This window comes from Anarrhichthys ocellatus, unplaced genomic scaffold, assembly GCF_004355925.1.
Source record: "Anarrhichthys ocellatus isolate YVR2014 unplaced genomic scaffold, GSC_Weel_1.0 scaffold9, whole genome shotgun sequence".
Taxonomy (NCBI): domain Eukaryota; kingdom Metazoa; phylum Chordata; class Actinopteri; order Perciformes; family Anarhichadidae; genus Anarrhichthys; species Anarrhichthys ocellatus.
The window spans coordinates 10939958-10960734 of NW_022280039.1; the positions used below are offsets into that span (position 1 = coordinate 10939958).

At 41.8% G+C, this 20777-nt stretch overlaps 3 protein-coding genes across 3 annotated transcripts in view; 1 reads left to right on the forward strand and 2 right to left on the reverse strand.

Moving 5' to 3' along the window:
- kremen1 (kringle containing transmembrane protein 1) overlaps window positions 1-2185 on the reverse strand; it is a 79204-nt gene extending 77019 nt beyond the window's left edge. Inside the window, exon 1 of the mRNA XM_031848894.1 lies at window positions 2150-2185. The gene's annotated coding sequence lies outside the window, so the exon portion shown is untranslated. The remainder of the gene's footprint in view (window positions 1-2149) is intronic.
- Window positions 1450-16181, reverse strand: LOC116384347 (sushi domain-containing protein 2). Its single transcript, XM_075447363.1, is given in 8 exon segments — window positions 1450-2246; window positions 10980-11156; window positions 11707-11767; window positions 11769-11986; window positions 13351-13608; window positions 13709-13861; window positions 14484-14627; window positions 15797-16181. Coding segments are annotated over 8 exon segments (1497 nt in total). The 5' UTR covers window positions 16170-16181; the 3' UTR covers window positions 1450-2133.
- An 825-nt stretch (window positions 16182-17006) lies between these two features.
- LOC116384348 (retinol dehydrogenase 14) lies at window positions 17007-19489 on the forward strand. Its single transcript, XM_031848895.1, has 4 exons — window positions 17007-17389; window positions 17827-18069; window positions 18271-18573; window positions 19092-19489. Exons 1-4 carry the CDS (start codon window positions 17269-17271, stop codon window positions 19349-19351), a joined length of 927 nt encoding a protein of 308 aa, XP_031704755.1. The 5' UTR covers window positions 17007-17268; the 3' UTR covers window positions 19352-19489.
- Window positions 19490-20777: the final 1288 nt, after the last annotated feature.

The following is a 20777-nucleotide window of genomic DNA, read 5'->3' on the forward strand; positions in this document are numbered from 1 at the left end:
TGTTTTAAGGTCTTAAATCCATAAACTGACTAATTCCCAAATGCAGGTGCAGGTGAGATTTGGGTGTGGCTATAGTTACCACACAGTACACGGGATGCACTATATTAGCATTTAAATATGAATTTGCAAACATAGACAGCTTAACAATGTTAAAAGGATAATTTGTGGAGTTACTTGCAACAGCTTAAACTTTTGTTGTGACTTGTTGCATGTATGATTTAAAATATCTGCAATCTGCAAAGCAATACACATTTTTTTTTGTAATATACAGTGTTATTTCATTACTGCTAATGGCTCATAATGTGTGTCGGTTGTTCCCGACGAATGGAGACAACAGGTCTTCAACGCTATTCATGGGCTGTCGCACCCCGACAAGAGGGCGTCTCAGAAGTTGGTGGCAGCGAAGTTCGTCTGGCACGGGCTGGAAAAGGATGTACGGAGGTGTGCCGGGACTTGTGTGGTGTGCCAGCCCTCCAAGGTGGACCGTCACACAAAGACCCCTTTAGCACAGTTCTCGGTTCTAGAAAGGAGGTTCGATCACGTGAATGTGGACTTGGTAGGACCTTTGCCCCCATCCTGTGGTTTTACACATCTCCTCACAATGGTAGACTGGACCACTGGACCTTCCTCCTGCCATGGCCCTGCTGACTCCCACTGTTAAAATCTTTTTTATAATTACTCACATTACTATTTTTATCACCAATACCATAAATGCTCATTACTAACTTTGCTTCTTCACCGGAGTCTCTGTGCTTTCTCTCCTCACAGGTTTCCATGGATCCTGGTGATACCTGGACCCTGGTCTTGCCTCCTGCCGTGGTTCTGTCATATCCACTGAATATGTTGTAACTCTGTAAATGTTGTTCATTCTGTACACATGACATCTGTTGCACTTCTGTCCATCCGGGGAGAGGGATCCCTCCTCTGTTGCTCTCCCTAAGGTCTCTCCCTCTTTTCTTCCCGTTAAAGGGTTTTTGGGGGAGTTTTTCCTGTTCCGATGTGAGGGTCCTGGGACAGAGGATGTGTACAGATTGTAAAGCCCTCTGAGGCAGACCGTCAGATTTCAGTCTGACGACGTAGCATGGCGCTAATTTCTTATAAAGATATTTCATTCGATTGTGGTCAGGCTTCCTGGGGGCTCCCAACCCATCTCAGTTATGCTGGGATGTGAACTTCTGTTGACGTGAAGGTCTATCACAGGAGTATTCAATTAAAACTCCAAATGGTGCAGATTGAGAAAATCTCCTCGTGCAAAGGTCCGGATCATTACAATAATATCTAATTTGCGCTATTTAGTGCCATATACTGTATATAGTAACAACATATGTGTGTAGTCAACAACTGTCAAATCAAATAAAGAAAGTACACATCACTTATATTTTAACAATTATTATTCTCAGTTTTCAAATTTAACTGGATGGATTATAAATAATGCATAGAAATACATAAATAAATGTTCTCTCATTTCAAGTAAAATAAGGGCTCCATCTAAAAATAAAATACACAAAAGAGAACTTTTGGAAAACTTGCATCTTAAAAGAAAGTGCTTGATATTAGAAAAATGAATGAAAATTAAAAAGGAAAGAGTTTGGCTGGAGTTAACTTATTTCTTCTGTTTTGTTGAATCCATTTCACATCATAACGGACTCAGTCAACTTTATAATAAACTATCTCTACACATCTCAACATCTTGCCCTCAGTTCAGACCGGAGTGTTTGCCCAAAAGAGTTATGTTTGGTCTCGTGGTGGCGTTACACATCGGTGCGTTTAATATCGGCCACGGTATCTGAACACATGAGGCAGAGTGGTTTAGTAGCGCCAGCAGGAAGAATGAACAAATAAGAGTCCGTCCATTCTTTGTTAAAAGCTGCGTTTTCGAGGTCCACTCGCCGTGTGAAACTGCTTCTCCCACTGCTCTCTCTCTCCCCGTCTCTCGACTCACGATGCATTTTGGAATACACATATTCGATTGGCTGAGTAGCATCACGTGAGATGATTTACAACTCGTGTGGCCTAATTGGTCGGTGCGTTTCCTGGACTGCTGACCGAGAGCCGTAAAGGCTGGAAAAGCCTTGCTATATTGGATCCCGTAGCACCAGTGGAATAGAGGAATTTATTTTACCATGAAGCGAATCATGTGTGGACCCACCTGTTTTGTTTCCTGTTGTGCAGGTGGATCATTACTCCCATCGTGACCAGCGCTGAGAAGGAACCAACAGCGCCAAGAACAAACCCCACGTTATTAACTGTGAAGATAATAACAACAAAGAAATCAGTCATTGCTATCAGCCATTGATCCTTCTATACAATCCATCCGTCCTCCACAGCTTTTAATATCTGGCTCGATAGAAAAGTCACCCTGGGAAGCATTAGAAGTAAACACATGAGGGGAAAACGATGAGGGAAGAGAAGAGAAGATAATCCTCCATTAGTCCCACAGCGGGGACAGTTGCAGGATTACAGCAGCACAGTGGAGAACGCAACAAGAGACATCCGTAGAGAACAAAACAAAACAACAATAAATACTCAAACAGTAAAGGTATAATAAATAAGTAAACCGCAAAAAACAACAAAAGCTAAAAATACAATATAATCAGATTGAGTAGAAGATCAATGAACAGTCAGGGTTCCTTTGAGCAAGGCATCAGGGGGAGCTGCTCAGTAGAGGACTGTGGTTGAAGCTCCTAGGTAAGGATGGGTGTAACAGTTTGTGGCCGAATTATACGATGCATGTTCAGTGTGTTTTATCTGGATAAATAAAGGATTAAGGAGCAAACAACGTCCTCGACCAATTGAGGGTTGTTTCTGTGAACGTGACAGCCACAGTGTCGGACTTTGACTGTTCACAAAAACAATAGCTGTGATTGCGGTAAATGTATTTTATTTAACCCTTTACTTAGCCAGGCTATTCCCACTGCGATCTTTAATCTCTGTTACGAGGGGGTCCTGGACAAGATGGCGGCGTAAAGGTTTCCCCACATTGAAACACAGATACCTAAAGACAAAACAGTAAAAAGTTACAAACAATATAAAAACATAAACAAATGTCACATAAAAGGGCAGACAGACTTAAAACAAACCAGCAATTTGCATCCAAGAATTCAGTGGCTGGACAAGTACAGTCACTGCTTAAATGATCCTTAATCCTGTTTTTGAAATCTTGCATGCTTATAAAATATTTTTTGTTTAAAATGTCTCTGGAGCTCAACCCAGGATGAGGGTGCAAAGGCTTTAAAAAAGATGACGTACCATATTTGTCTTCATGAAGAGAGGTTGCAGCTATTTATTGCTTTTAGCGTCAGTATGAACATAGATAAGGAGGCAGTTTGTGTAGTACGGCCTTATGAATGTCGTAAAATATAAAACGTATAAATGGAAATGTACGGCTTGGTCAGATGTGATTGTTAAATAATGTCACCTTCACTTGTAGTCTATGGCAATCTAACCATCACTTTTCTGTTGTAAATAGATGTCATTAAGCACCTCATATTTTAACACAGGTTATCTTTAATTATACTAATATCAGTGTAAGAATCCATTGCCTTGCTAAATTAGCCTGTGGGCTGGTTAACTGGTGAAAAGTACGAACACTTTTAAAAACCAATTGAGCTGAATTTATCTGAAGTTACCGTACAACTCAAACTGAAACTTGTAGGGGGAAAGTTGTTTTTAGGTCATGACTTAGGAGACCAATAAAAGATCTCTATCTTATAGATCTCTATAGTATACAGACGTTCGGAGGAAGATAATTATCAGAGTAACGTCATCCTTTAACGCATGAATGCACGGACATATGTCAAGTGTGGTAGATGTTTGTCAGGTAAGCACTGCAGGTGCTGGTCCTTTTAAAATGCCATCAGGCTTGGAACATCAAACAAACACAGGCATGCAGAGGCCCAGTGAAATGCATACCCACATGTACAAATATCTCCTGAAGTTTCTAAACCAATCAGTTTCGCTACCCATGTCCAGGCCTTGGATGCTGCAGCACTGGCATCAAACCGCTGGACGCCGAAGCCTTCAGCATCAGTGCGACAAGCTGCAAAGTATTATTGTAGCGGGAACACGTGGAGGACTGGCAGTCAATCAGTGATATCGTAAAACTTTTTGTTTTTTCTGCTTGCAAAATCCCAAATCCATCTCATTAATCCACTGTAACTACTCCCCTCCTGCTTTATTGATCAAAAAGTAAAGCGCCAGGGAGTGATAGCACTCACTTTGGTCCATTACATTTCCAGTGAGAGGCGATTAACACATGACAGACTTCATGGGGTTGGACTGAAAGATGGTGTGCATCATTCATCCAGGCGCCAACCTCTGGGTCTGAAAAGTGAGGCCAATGCGGAAGTGCCTTAAACCTGCATTCTCTCTACTCGCAATCAGGGGGCGGCGACTCTGGTCTTTAAAATAAGTCTGATTATATAGAAGTCAATGAGAAAATTAACCTACTTCTCTCTTGATTTATCACCTCTAAACATTGTGAACATGTTCATCATTGTTCAATCCCCTACCAGTGTTTGTCTAACAAAGAAATTCTCCCAAACGGATGATACAAATCAGAACTCCAAGACTGTTTCATAACCCTAGCTTCATTCTTCTCACATAGGCAGAGATGGTAATCTTCATAAACTATTTAAATATTTTTTTGTTGAAATTCCCATTACATCCCAACAGCAATCAAGTGATCAAATGCAAGAACAGCCATGTTCGTTGTTTACCTTCATAGCGACAATTTGGGGGACGTGGCTTTTGGAGGGAGGCCTGAAGAGACGGAAGTCTTGCTGACTTGACGACTTTCTTGCTAGATTTAGCAACTTTTGGCGCTAGTGCTGGTAGCGCTTTTCATTGGAACATAGATGGCAACACTGGGGTGGGGTTTTCGGTTGGTTGATTAACAAAATTCTCAAGATTAAACCCCCTGTCTTCAAGGGAGGTATTCTTTTTATCAGAGCTGATATCTTAAAATAATTCTCTTGACATTTTTTCCTCCCTGGAAACAGTGTGTGTGTCTCTGTACCAAGCTACTGTTGTCATCCGATATGTGTATCTCACACTGTCTGACTTAATGTGATGGGTGGAAGTATTGTTGGTATTTGAACCATGTGTCAGATGGCTTCAGACTTCAAATATTCCAAGTACAAACTGAACAAAAACACCCAGTTGTATAATCACACTACAAAAACACGAAAAAAGCAAAGTAGCAGCCAACTAAAACATTTGTTGTGCCTAAACAGGCTTGTTGACTCCTTCCATGGTCAGAGATTCGTACCACACTTTTGGAGGAGTTGATGAATATAAAGTCCACACAGCAGACGCTCTGGAACATGAAAGTGTGCACAGGAATTAAACTCAGCTTCAACAGCTAACCTTTCTTGTGGTCTGGGACCCTGAGGCCAGGTATGCGTGTCTCTGAATGTAAATGTGTGTATGTTCTTATCCAACTCCATATCATAGAGATGAATTCTGAGAAACTGAACTCAAAGAAATTGAGATAAATATTAGCAACTGTCCTAAAATTGAACCCAGAATGTTGGAAACAACATGGACATGACTCGGTCACCTGTGCGATGATTTCATTTCATTTAAATGTTTCAGAAGCAGCGTCTCTTCAAGCAGTACGTTCCGCAAAGGATTTTGTGCTGCCGAGTTGGAATATCGCGCTTCTTTCTCATCTCTGTTGAGTTTATTTATTTAAGTCCTTTTTCAGTGATGACTGATTGTCAAACTGGATAACGAAAGAAAACTTTATGGCATTTGCTCTCCGGATGAATTAGTTTAACCTGAGCCAGGCCTTACAACAATAATAACAATCATATCACATTCATACAGGATTAGTAGTACACTATACAGCTGTAAAATAATGATAATATATATATATTTTTTTTTTTGGGGTATTAGATCAGTACTATGTATCGGCCGAAGTTTAGACATCGTATCGGGAAGGAAAAAAGGTAACAAATCATCTCTAAACATGACTGGTTTTAAAATCTTAAGCTCAAACTCCTCTTCTTCTATGTAAGCTGCATTTACAGTATACCAACCACCTCCGTCTCTCTCCCCCCTCTTATCTCAGGGGAATCTGTGAAGAGAACCACAGGCAGAAAATTGAGTGAGGCTTTGTTTTGCAACCCGCGTCACTGTTTCCTGTGAAAATCGCTCTACGCCTCTCTGGCAGCTATCACCTTTCCTTTAATCACTTTCTTCTCCTCTGCGCAAGGAACTCTATTAATATTATAATGCCATCAAGGTGGGGTGATCCTGTTATTGGTATGCATCCGATACTCAACCAGGGCTATTGTTTTTCAGAAGACCGTGACAAGACACAGCCGAGCTAGTAAACTCTATAACCTTATACTTCTCAAGTCTCCCATGGCCCTGTTTGTGCTTAGATCAAAAACAATCCAAGGACTTTCTACCCAAACCCACCTTCCAGCCAAAGATGTTAACATAGATCATCACAATCCACCACACCCCTGTCTAAAGCGGTTTAAAAAAAAAAAAAAAAAAAAAGCACAAGTACGGCAGTAGGCTATAATCCATCTCAAATAGATGGGGCTTTTAGTGGTGGGAGACAATCATACAGAGATTCACTTTAAATGGAAGGGACTTAGTGTCACCTCTGCTGAAGGCTCATGAAAGTGACTCACAGAAGAAGTCAAACTGGATGCAGTGGCATTTGTTGTTGAGCGGCACAGTGTTTTCATCTCGGCTATGACTGCAATTCTCTGGCTGTTCAGCCTCCACACCGTGCTGCGGAGGAGGGATCCGTCGGGGCGTCTCCTGCTCGGGCCTGTATTTAGTGTTGTTTACATGGCTAGAGGTCACATTTGAACGGTGGAGGTAACAGCTCATGCAACACCTGCCATGGAGTCCCCCTGGTCATGTTGACAGTTCTTAGCTCTGATTTGTGTAATGAGAGTGCTGGAGCAAGTGTGACCGTTGCCACATATAGCTTTAAAAAAAGGCCCAGCTTTGTAGGTGTGTGTGCAACACGCATGGGTACAGCTGAGGCTCTACCTCACCCTGTATGATTGCTTTTATCTATACGTGCATGTGAATGTGTCCATCGTGTGAGACTCTCTCCAGACAAATCCACATCACTTGAACCCTCATAGATACTTTCTAAACTTTCTGTCCGATTAGTCCTTGCAGTAAGCCGATAGAAATAACATCAGCAGGTATGGCTTTTTTGCCAGAAATCATGCCACATGGGCCTGAGTGGTATTACAGCAAACCAGGAAATCCCGATGGTGTGACTTTCAACACCGTCCTAAACAGAGACTCTCTGTTTTCCATTATTCTGTGTTGATGTGATGTATTGTAGTGCACAGCACGCGCCACCAGAGATCGGCCTTCATGGTGTTACAGGCGGCTGGGCTCAGAGAGATGGCAACTGACTGTTCTGGGTTGAGTCTTCTTCGAACTACATGATTGCCACATGATTTTATTCAACTGACAGTCTGCCACCAACATCCGCATATCTTCTTTGTTCTCCGTCGATACCCGCTGTGTGCCGGGTAACATTAACGAGTGCACTGTCGAGGTATCGCGAGTGGGACAGAGGGAACAGTATAAAGTTAGCAGTACCGTTATAGCTGTGAATGTAGCAGTTCAGTGTGTGTACAATTTAAGCCATTTGTCGGTGAATAAATGATACAGCTCCCGCTGCTGATTTAAGTGAAGGGGGTTAGTCCTGAAGTTAGCTACAACTTGGTTCAGGCCAGGCGGCAACCTCCGGTTCTGAAAAGGTGGTTCAATGCGGAAGGGTCTTAAAACCTCCTCTGACAGCCCGCAGGCGGGCCTTCAGAGTGATAACTGCATATTTGTGTTATGCACACAACTGCCCTGTAACGATGAGTATTAATGTGATATCTCATTAGAAAGCTACGGTTCTTGTAATTCGATTTATGCAAACCATTTCAAGATACAATAACAACAGCAGGTACAGTTAACGTCTCTGTCAAACAAGCACTCCAAAAATAGCCGATAAAATATCGCCGTGACTCACCGATTATGATTCATAACGTCCCCCTTGTGCATGCTAGTCCAGCAAAACGAGAGTCCGCTTTGAAAGACAATGCCCGCCTCACTTCTTTGGGTATAGCTCGAGCTAATCGCAACAGATCCAGTTCAAACTCAGGCTCCACATAGCCAATGAAATTACGAAGCCAGGGATATCAGATTGAATGCTGGGAAAGTTTTCTAACCTGAACTGGAAACCATGAGTCAAGTTCCTGGGACAGAGTGTGAAGACCAAAGTCTGGTTCATGAGAATTTTCAGGAATCTGTGAAAATTGATAATGGTTAAATATGATATAGTTAACCATACATTGACATAAATAAACTGTAGTTTGAATTTCAAACAGGTAGTATATGTATTTTGACCTGGTGACGCGAGCTTCCAAATGCGTTTTTACGTGGCCGCACTCTTAGTAAACCACGTGTGAAGTATCTATTTTCTGTCTTATTGTTATCAAATTTTAACTTATACCAGGTACCATGACTGTTAGCTGTTGAATGAGAGTCTTCTCAAGCCTGTAGGTCCCAGCCATAGATAGCTGCTGCCATCTGTTGGCCAAAACAAATCTAGGCGGAAGTAAAATGCTTCTCTTTCACTGTGCTGAAAACGCATTAGCTCAATGCTAGTAGCACTTACGGTGATTCTGACTGATTGTGAAGAAACTTCAGAGTGTTGCCGTTCAATAGAGACTAAAACCATACATGTACTCCCAATGGTTCAATAAGAGCTGTCAGTTTACTTTGGGTACGCGGTTGATAGGCGTTTTAGGCAAATTATGCAGGAATGAAAAGAGGTTAAATTTGCATTCTCTCTACTGGCCAGCAGGGGGCGACTCCTCTGGTTGTAAAAAGAAGTCCGTACTTCTAACTTTACTTCAGTAAACATTGTAGACACGAGTTTATGGTCTCAATCGCTAGTTTCAAGTCTTCTTTAATACAGCATGATGTTCATTTAATAATTATGGCCCATTTAGAGTGAAATAGACCATAAAACAGGGTAAGCTTTAGGGCGTGGCTACCTTGTGATTGACAGGTCACTACCAGAACCGTATACAGCATCTCTACCACAGCGTCACTCCTCTGCAGTCCAAATATGGTCACTTCTGTTCACTGGTTTAAAAACAAAAAAACAAGATGCCGATGGCAAAAATGCCGTACTCAAAGCTTCAAAACCGCAGCACACAAACCAATGGGTGACGTCACAACGACTAAGTCCACTTCTTATACACAGTCTACGGCTCAACCTCTTAAATTGAACTGGCTTCTTCTTCTTTTTTGGTTTTATGGCGGGTGGCAAACAGGTTAAGGTGCATTACCCCCAAGGTGGGCTGGCTTTTAAGTGACAACCCGAGACAAGCCCCGCCCCCTGTCCACCATATACCATCATATAACTCAGTGAAATGTCAGAAACATATGAAAAAACAGATACCACCCAAGCCTAATGTCACTGTGAGCTGTAAGCCAAAGGAGAAATGAAAGAAATAACGAAAAACATCACCTGACGTAAGCAGAAACATTCCTAAACAGCACTGCACTGGATAACCAAGTTAGGAAACTTATATGTTTACCTAATGAAGGAGCCAGGATCGATTGTGCCCAGCTGTGACCCAGCACGATACCTGGACCTCAATATCTGCCATATGAAGTTGATTCTCCCCCGATTACTATCAAGAGGAAGTCTCTGTTTGCAGTTCTAGCAAGGAAATGATGGAGGCCTGGGGTGAAGCCATGAAGGGATGCAAGAGGAGGTGGATCGCAAGTCAAGTAGCTTCGTTTCTTCGTTGCTTCATCTCACTTCACTTAGGTTTCAATCATTTTAAGGGTTTTGGCTTCATCGACTGAGAGTATGGTTCTTTTTAATATTATTACCCAACTACGTGATTAAAGATGTAATTTCATCCAATCTTTCTGTGCCATTACCACTTACTTCTCAACGTTTTCTAAAAACCAGCCTGCTTCACACTACACAATAGCACAAAAAGAGGAAAACGTCTGCTCAGTCACACGAGGAATTTAATAGGAAATACTGCCGCCTGATGGCGACAGTCGACGACTACAAAAATACTCTCAGAGAGTTCACAGTAGGGATGATGAATGAAACCCTCTGATGGACCCAGGTGCTTCTAATTTACTAACAGAAAGCCGAGCCAATCCAGGTTAAGAAGTTTATAGCTTTGTAGCTAATGGTCTGCATGAGCAACCCAGAGCCGACCCCATTGGATGTTTGCGTTCAAAGAGACTGGATGAGAAGAAGAGGAGTCCCAAAGTCCCTCTTTCGGTGTTTATTAGAGGGCGCTGCCAGTCATGCAGAATATAAAACATGTGAGGAGTTAGTCAGTAATTAAAGTAAGTGAGTAAAGCAAATACATTCATGTAGTGCCTTTCTAGAGCAATCTTGGGAAACTGTTTCACGAGTGAATAAAAGAGAGAGAATAACACATATAACACATACTTCACACACTGACTAGAAGGCGAAAACCAACCAAGGGCGAAAAAAATAATGGTTTTGCATGTTTTAACCAAATTTAAATTAAATCATGGCAATACGCTGCACTTAAGACTTCTAACATTGCTGCAGCCTTTGGTTTTCTATGTCGTATATGAGTTAACGTGCTGGAGATAAATAATTATTTTCAAAATAATAATGTCATTGCTATGTGGTAATACCAGGAATCTCTGCCCGTCTGTGTTTAAGATAAAGTAGATTTGGAAGTTTGTTAAAATGATATAATTCACTTTGCACTTTTCCATCCACGTGTGATAAATACTGTGATAAGTCCTCGGGGGTTGATTTCCAAAAACACAGCTCATGAATGCGATGCTATCCTGCTGCTGGCTCTCAAAACTCTGATGTCAAAGGATCTGTTAATGTACCACCAAGGTTTCTAGGTATTGTTTATCGGGCAGGTAATATTTATAGTAGACTTAATAGAGACAAGCTGTTTCATATTAGAACCAACCTGTTATACAGTAGGGGGGCTCTCCAGTCCAGGTCCCATCACCCAGACAAGTTCGCTCTGTTGAACCGTACAGCATGAAGCCTTCATTGCAGAGGAAGCTCAGAGCGTTCCTCTCTAGGTATTGTGATCCATTTTTCTTCCCATTCCTGGGTGTGGGGAGCCAGCCACAAGACACCACTAAAAGAACAGTAACAATAATCAATATTAAAACTTTAAGCGGCCGTTATTAGTGACAGTCAAATGTTTTTTGAGAGATATGCAGATGTATAAACATAGATAACTTTTTTTCTTTCTTATGGCTAGAGATGCACCAATGTCAGATACCAGGCCGATACCGACTCATCGGGTGGATCGGGTATCGGTGAAAATAGGGCTATGTTTATATTATATACACTACTTTTAATAATAAATAACTGTTAAATAAATGTATATCAATTCATCCATTGTTTCATTTTGTTTTACAAAGTCAAAGTAGTAATGTTTAAGTCAGGCCAGATGTTGCCTTCCACATTAAAGAATGATCCCAGCTTATACATTAAACACTAGTATTGGATGGACACTCGATATCGTCCGATACCCAAAGGCCATTTATCGCTATCCAGACTAAAAAAAGTTGGAATTTTCCAGCAAGTCATTATCTATCTCAGTACAAAAAGAACAACAAACATGAATGATACAGTTGCACTTTGGCAATAACACACAGGTCTTGTTTCACATGGCGCTGTACCTGGCTCCAGGGCTTCCATCAGGGCCTGGTGATTTTGGTAGGCCCCTAGTGTGGCGTTTCCCCATTGTGAGGCTCCAAGCGGTCAGCGTATCATATTTACAGAACTGTGCTCCTTCTCCAAAGCACATCGTCAACATGTCTGCCACCAGAGGGTCATCCGGCATCTCAGGTAGAGAAAAGGCGGGAACAAAAACAGCATCGTGGCTTGGTGGTGAATAGTAGGTATCCAAGAGGTACTTTGAGTCATACGTGAAAAGGGAGGACTCCTTTGAAATGTTCCCTGTGGATACAAATAAAACAAAACACCAGTTAAGTTGTGCAGCTAAGTTGGATTGTTACAAGTTTTAAACTGAACCTAAACCAACTCAAATTAATGTCAATAGTTGTAGTTGAGATGTCGGAAGTATCCAAAATCACACAACTTATTATTGCCAATGCAGCATCTATCTTTGACCAATCAGACTGCTTGGCTTAAACTACCGATCCTCTAAAACACGGTATCAAAAACGAGAGAATATGAGGCACGCTATAATTTGGAGATAAGAGCATAACTCTGAGAGCTCAGTGCAGGACTCACACACAGCATGCCGTCATGGTTTTATTTTGGGCGCAGACCTTGATGCATACAAAAATATCCGCAACATTAAATCTATTAGTTCCCACAAGCTTAAGATGGGTGTTTGCTGCACTTAGACGGAAGCATGTGCTTTCAGTCAAAAGGTCAAGCGCATGAAAAGTCGTTCCGAGGGATTTGTACTGTAATTAAAGCCGAGACATTATCATCGTGTATGTGTGCGGTCTGGCCCCAACTAGTGTTCCAGAGAAGTGGTTTCACTGGCACTGTGTGGTCGCAGCGCCCGCTATCTCTCTGTAATCTACTGAAGCTGCGCTAACTCTTAACATGTGCCTTGTTTTCTTCCCGTGTCCCCTTAAAACGTTTCTCGAAGCCTTCAGCCAAACGTGGCTCAAGTATGGTAGTCGTTAATAAAGACACAATGATGGGTAATTATTAGTGCGTCTCTAGTCCAGGCGTGGCCAAACGTTTTTGATTATGGGCCATATACAGAAAAATACAAGTAGTCACGGGCAAAACAACAGTAAATGCGTAGTTTTTAACCCATTTAAATGCAATAAAATCTGTGTTTCTAGACCAGAAAACCTGATGTGTTCCAACAAATAACATCACTACCTAACAGTTAAACGTTTGACATTACATTCATTTATTGGTGTGACCACATATTATATAACTATTTCTATACCTGTTGCTCTTAAAGTAAATTTAAAATAATACTTTTAAATACTTTTAAACTCTCATAGACTGACTGGCACAACTGTCCACTTGACATATTATGATGTTGTCTAAATCTCTTCAGTTAACAGGCAGAAATTTGCCGATATTGGTTTCTGTTCATGGCCTTAGGGCCCACCTGAAAGATTACGATGCAAATGTAAATGTAGAGGAAAATCTGTAAGTCTGATATTAAGATGTAATAAACACAACAGGCAGAAATAGTAAAATGTTGGTTATTTGGTAGTTTGGCCAGAGCTCTACTTCCTCTATCTCTCTTGTGCTGATTTGGAGTGAAAACTGATTATTTCAGCATTGATCAAAATGACTCATGTTCAACAGTCTTTCACACTCACAGCCAGCTCCAAAGGTGAAGATTTCCCCCGGCGTGGCGTCGGCTGAGGAGATGATCTCTCCTCGTTAGGTCAACAGGTCATCCGATGGGTCAGAGTTCATCCGGCCCTGAGTTCAGAGACCCTGAGTGTGGTTGGTAAACTCTGTGGGCAGCAGGACGGTCGCTGCCATGAATCCTTCGTGCAAACGAACCTCAACGCCGACTCCAGAGAGGAAGATTACCGTCACATTCTGAAGGCCGGGGGCGAACACAAACACTCCTACGAAAGAGACAATGGGTTTGTATTCTCATCTTTTATATTGATTTTAGGAAAGATGGCAACTAGAATTAACTGGTCAGGAGTGTCTGAATGATCTCACCCTGGAGGTCCATCCATCTTTGCTCGGTGAAAGGTAGGACCTTCTGGTTCTTCAGCACCTGAAGCTGGCCCTCGGCTAGACGCACCTCGATGACATCAGAGGCCTTCTCCTTCATAGCCACTGATGACAGCCGTGTGGCTTTGGCCAAGGTACCTTGGTGGGCGACATAAACATCACACTCTTACAGATAGTTAACTTGACTATTTAGTACGTGTTCTGAAGTAAAGAACCGTCCTATCACTGCTCAAAGTCTCAAGTTTGATTTTACTGATCTAATGAGGAGAACGTTAATGACATCTGGCCATCTGCAGTCACTTTGCCACGGCTGTTGTTTAATGGCTTGGAGGAAATTCTAAACAATGAAGTTCTTCTTCACCACGTCCGACCCCAATAAAGACTGACCGAAAACAAGAGGGAACTAAGGAAATGGGTCATTTCACAGCGCCAACATGTTTCACTCACATGAGGACATGACATCACTTCCTTGCAGAACTGCGTAAAAGATAAGAGGGAGCCTTAAAACACATGAAAGAGAAGAGTGCAAGCAACAACAACAACAAAGACAAACTACAGCAAGAAATACAAAGGTCATTATGTCTGAGTGAACTCTGGAGGCAGGCAATCAATCTTGTGACTGCTTAAAAAAATTTAAATAAGATACGGTCTCTCCACAAAAGTATTGGAACACGTTTCATCCAAACAAAGCTGCTACAGTAGCAGCATGGGGATGAAAGAGGGGACACAGACGGGGCTTTCACGTCAAACGTGGACTCACCGTTCTTAAGTTTCACCTGTTCTGTTCTGGCCTGAACACTCAGCTCTCTGTCCGCCGAAGACACAAGGCAGAACTCTCCTTTGCCATTGAAAGTGTAGCCGAGGCCGTCGAACGTTATGAAATGCGGATCCCCGAGGACAACACCTGTGAGGCGCCGAGAAACAAATCACCAATGCGTTTACAACAAATACACATTTTGGCACAAACTATGTTTATTTGGAACAGTACACAGCTGATCTCTCACTCTCATATCAGTATGCGGCTTATTGTTGCGTTTACAGTGTCTGGAGAGCAGATCGTCAAAACACGATCCAAATATTAACTCTCAGCCGCGGTCTGTAATCCATTTACTTCTCCTGCAAACTGATCTGGTATTACCTGCTGCTGTAATGTCTGGAGTATGAGTATGTGTGTGTGTGTGTGTGTGTGTGTGTGTGTGTGTGTGTGGCCACGCAGAGGCAGTTAAACAAAAATCAAGACTCAATATTAACGTATTAATAAGTTTGATGTTAACAAATATATGATCTTTTCCAAAATGATTATGACATACAAACAGACTATTGATTTGACGGTAGAACCTAGAAAAAAAAAAACGTCCACGCAGGAGAAAAGCAGATGTTAATGTCGACTAACATTGTAAACCACAAACCTGAAGGATCAAGATAGCTGAGCAAGTGATGCACCACAAACCTGTTCCAACGCAGGCCCGGCCTACATGCTGTCTTTCAGAGGCTGTGGCGGGCTCAGTTTTAAAGCTAGAGTGAAGATACTGGTAACATTTAAAACAAGACAACCCTAATGAATCCATTGTTAGCAGCCATGTCATGCTAGTTAGTCGGAAACAATAAATAACGGTCCAAAGTTACGCAACATGTTTCCCAAGTTGTCAAAAAAGGTAAAATTTTGCATCAAATCTGTGTACCAAATGGTATCAACCCCAAGATTGCTGTCAGGGGAATGGCCATCACATACTTCCATCATAATATTTTAAGCCCTTTTACACTTTATTTTAATTACATTTTAGAACACCTCGATACCACTTCAATGTGCCATCCCCCACCTGGAGGAGGTTAAAGCTTAGTTTCTACATTTGAGTAAATATTTCTCAGCCAAATTAAATTGTTTACAAGATATTCAACCTTCGTTTCTTTATATTGCTAAATTTAATACTTGACTTGTTTCTTTACAGGGCGTGTACAAAGGCAATAAAGTAGGCCATGAATATGATACGAGTTTACCGTTAATTACAATCCCTCCTCGGCATTGTGGAGGTTGGTTTATCCCTTTTTGACATGACTTATGAATAGTCTCACCGGCTCTTGGGGGCTGGTAGTTGCGACAACCGCTAGACGGCCGATGGTTGAAGTAGATGTGGCTGTGGTCAGACCACAGGCAGCAGTAGTAGAAGCTCATGACATTGTAAAGCCAGTGGGAGTACCCCGGCACCCGCAGTGGCTCCCTGTACGGAGGCGAGCCCCAGTCGTGAGCCCTGTCTGGGGTGCTGCCACCCATCGAGTCACCCGTCAGCACCAGAGCGCCTGCGCTGTCATAGCAGCACTGCTGCCCCGATCCATGCCTAGGACTGGAAATAGGAGAAGAAAATCCTGTCAAAAAGTGAAGAAATAATAAAATAGAAATAAATCTATGAAAATTATATTCTATACCTAGTGGTGGAAGAAGTAACATTAGCAATACCACAATGTAAAAAAAAGTAAAACTACAAAAGTATTAGCATTAAAATATACTCAAAGTACCTAAAGTAAAACTACTCATTCTACAGAAGGGCCCATTTCAGAATAATACCATAATTATTGATGCATAATAATAATAATAATAATAATAATCATTTTTACACTGCTGCTGGCTCATTTTAAGAACGTAATATACTGCTAGCTGATCGACCTTATCACATCTTGTAAAATTCAAGGTTCCTTTCCTCTATGCAAAAGTTGAAATAGAAATGGTCAAATGAATTCAAACAGCAGCTCATATTCATCTTCAGCCCCTAAAATACCTTTGAAAGTGACTTACCAGCTGTTTCAGATGAGCACATAAGAAAGATTCCACAGAGAAAAATGGTCTGTCTCAAGTTTGCTCTCATGTTTAACTCACAGAACAAATAAACACTGCGTCCACACACCTACCTGTGCAAACACATACCTGTACTGCACCTCGCTCGCCTGAAAACCTGGCATTGAGGTGTGCAGGGTATCAAAGGTCATTTAAAAACCAACTACATGGGTTTCCAATGGCAGTTAGGAAGTTATAATTTAACAGACGTTAGTTCAACGTAGGTCGTTCATTTTCAAAAACATTCTTCAGGTGTACCAACACACAATATGCATGCTTCACGACACCCACACTGTCATGTTTATAATGTCGTTTTTAAGCATTTAAACTTGGATTTTTAACTACATCGTTAACGCCTGCGTTCATTCTCGTTGTGGCAATATACTCTCGCGATACGCTGCGCGATTTGAGCATTTTGGCGCATGTGCAGTTCGTGTCTGTCCACATCTCTCTGCAGTGCCTCAGAAATGAATCGGAGGAGGAAGATGGTGGTCATCAAATTTAATAAAACTGTCTTATGTTGTTTTTAAATTCGTCCTGGATCATCTCTGCCACGTTAACCGCGACCAGAACCAGAATGGAGGAAGAGTAGGGGGTCAAAGAAATGGCGTATTTCTTAGTCAACTAGCAAGCTAACCAGCTAGCTGACGTTAGCACCAGGCTATCATAGGCATAGGCATCAGTACTGTTGCTGCTTATATTAAAATATAGGAAAATGTACTTTCTCTACACAATCATCGCGTCTTTAGTTGCCTTTTTCATTTTGAAATGGATGAAAAAGAGGAGGTATTGCAACGATGTGAAAAGACTTAATGGCAAAACAGTTCTTATCACAGGTAAATAAACATGTCTTGCTTATTGCTGCAAATTCAAAGTACATTTACTCAAGTACTGTACTTAACTACGATATGTACATAATGTATTATATTAAGATAAGGAGGAACTTTACCAGCTGCACCATTAAAGTGATGAACACATTCATTCATCAATAATTGTAATTCAACAGTATTAATACATATCATTTTCTGAAATGGGCCATTCTGCATAATCTGTACCTTTACTTTTGGTACTTTTAGTATATTTTGATGCTGCTACTTTTGTACTTTTACCTTTAGGACCTTTAGTTGTACGAGTGATTTTACACTGTCGTATAACTACTTTAAGTAAAAATCTGAGCACCACTGACACCAAAACATCTTCAAGTCACAACCCTCCTATCAGCACTTACGACGTGTGATGAATTCACCATTTTTGGTCTATTTGCTCTTTGCAGGTGGGAATTCTGGCATTGGCAAGGAGTCAGCCATCGCCTTGGCAAGGAGAGGCGCCCGCGTCATCGTGGCTTGCAGAGACCCTGACAAGGCTGAGAAGGCTGTGAGGGAGATCAAGTTCAAGAGTCACAGCCTTAATGTCCTTCACATGGAGCTGGACCTCGCCAACCTGCGGTCTGTGAGGGAATTCTGCAAGGACTTCCTCCAGAGAGAGAAGAGGCTTGACATCCTGATCAATAATGCAGGTGAGGTTTGTCCAACACATGGAGGACTCTTGATTCGTTAAAACAATAACGCCAGAGAAGGAAAGGAGTTAACCAGCATTAAAAGATTAAGTTAAGTTTTTCCTTGTCAGGGATCTCAGCATAGAGTGTTCTGTATACGTCTCTACTTCCTCCACCTCCGTGTTTTGACCTCTTTCCTCACCTTCTGTGGCGCTTCCTCAGGCATGCCCGGCGTCCTCGCCTGGACGGACGACAACTTCAGCATGTGTTTTGGCGTCAACCACTTGGGTCACTTCCTCCTAACCAATCTGCTCCTGCCTCGCCTGAAGGAATGTGCCCCCAGCCGTGTGGTCACCCTCACGTGCTCCAGCTACAAATACCAGAAGCTGGACTTCCAGGACCTCAACTACAACCTGCTGCCCTTCTTCACCTATTGCCGCAGCAAGCTGGCTAACATCTACTTCAGTCAGGAAGTGGCCCGCGTCGCTGAAGGGAAAGGAGTGACCTCCTATGCTGTGCACCCTGGTAAGAGGGGCTGCAAAATTCCTGCTTCTTGTTTTGAATGGGTCTGTTTTAAGATAAGTGCTGTGTCAATAAATGTACTTTCTATTAATACCTTCATATTATATTTATTGTCAATGTATTTATTTACAATCAACAGTTTTTATTTGAATTGAAGTACTTAGGTTTGGTCTATGTACAGCGTGCAACAGCAGACTGTTTACACTGAGATAACAGTGTGTGTGGTTGTGTCAGGCCATTGTGGTCAATAGTGATCATTGAGCAGTGCTTCTTTATGACGACATTGTATATATTTACTGGCCTTTTGCATTATTGTTGTATAGTACCTTGTAATTTACTAGATCAGCCACAAGCGGACATTCATATCTGGTCATTTAAGTTTTTTCTCAATTTAATTCATCACGATATATAAACTTAAATCGAGATGTAAAATGACTCGTGCCGAACTAGAGGATTTATCATATTGCCAAACCTGAACATAAATATATTCTTTATATCTCTGCTTCCATGTGTTGCTCCAGGTTTTGTCCAAAGCGGCTGGACGTGCCACTACTCCATCCTGTTCCGCATGCTGATGCAGGTGATCATGTGGATGTTTTTCGTGCCGTGCGAGATCGGGGCTCAGACTGTCGTCTACTGTGCTGTGTCGGATGAAGCTGCCAAACACAACGGGGGCTACTTCGTCGACTGCCGACCAGCTACTCTGCGTCCATTCGCAAGAGACGCCGGTGTGGCAAAAAAACTCTGGGAGGCCAGTGAGAGACTGGTGAAACTGGCCTGATGGTGGAAACTGGGTGAAGCTCATCCTTAGATTTGTTTAAGGTTGTGTACGTTTTTCATTCAGATGTAAATATTTTGTTTTATGTGTTTGTCTAATTTAAGAGGAAATGTTTTGCACAAATAAAAGACTTTACAATGATTTCTGTCTTTGGAGAGCACATTGTCATTTAATTAGAATGAAGATGTCATGTTTAAGCACTTTGGAACGGCATTGATGCTGAATAAGGCTACATCCACAATACTACGTTTTCGTTTTAAAACGGATAACTTTTGCTACGTGATGCCGAGCGTCCACACTACTCTGGCGTTTCCATAAATGAAGATACTTTAAGACTAAATCCAGTTTGATCCATTGGAAGAATGAAGTAAAACTCTTCAGTCACTGAAACTTGTTAAAAGACAGGAGCGCTCTGCGCTCTGTGACCAGCTGTGCTCAGTCCTTCATTTTATCTTTTCCTTGTCTCTGTCTTCATCAAAAATTCCAGTAATGTGGAAAACATCTTGTTTAGTCCCAATCCCAAAAAAAAACAATGTGAGGAGTCATAGTCTTACTAACCTCAGACCTATAGCTCTGACGTCGCACATAATGAAATGTTTTGAAAGGGTTGTCCTGGGTCACCTGAGTAGACAGGTCTCAGTCTTCCAAGATCCTCTGCAGTTTGCATACAGGAAGGGTGTAGGGGTAGATGATGCAATACTTTTTATGCTCCACAGTATTTATAGTCATCTTGCAACAACTGCCAGCTCTGTTAGGATCATGTTCTTTGACTTTTCCAGTGCTTTTAATACAATCCAACCACACCTTTTAGCAAAAAAACGTATGACTTTTAAACTGCACAATACAACTGTTGCTTGGGTTTTGGATTACCTTCTTTCTCGACCACAGTTTGCCAGGCTTGATAAAAAGCTGTCTGACACTATCTTAACTAAAACTGGAGCTCCACAGGGAACAGTTGTATCCCCCTTTTTATTCTCACTTTATACAGCTGACTACAGACAGAGCCATGTGTCCTGTAACATCCAGAAGTTCTCAGATGACACTGCTCTGGTTGGTCTACTTACCCGAGGCAACGACCTGGCCTACAAACGGGAGGTTGAATCTTTTGTCAGCTGGTGTGATGACAATTTTTTTAAACTAAATATTGGAAAGACCAAAGAGTTGGTTATTGATTTTAGAAGGAAGAAGGAGGAGGTCTCCCCAGTGACAATTGCAGGTCAGCAGGTAGAAATTGTCCAGTCGTATAAATATCTCGGGGTCTATCTGGACAGTAAATTAAACTGGAAGAACACTGATGCTGTTTTTAAAAAGGCTCAGTCCAGACTCTTCTTCTTGAGGAAGCTGAGATCATTTGACATCAGCAGGAAGCTTCTTCATGTTTTCTATCAGGGGATCTTGGCTAGTGTTCTTTTTTATGCTGTGCTCTGCT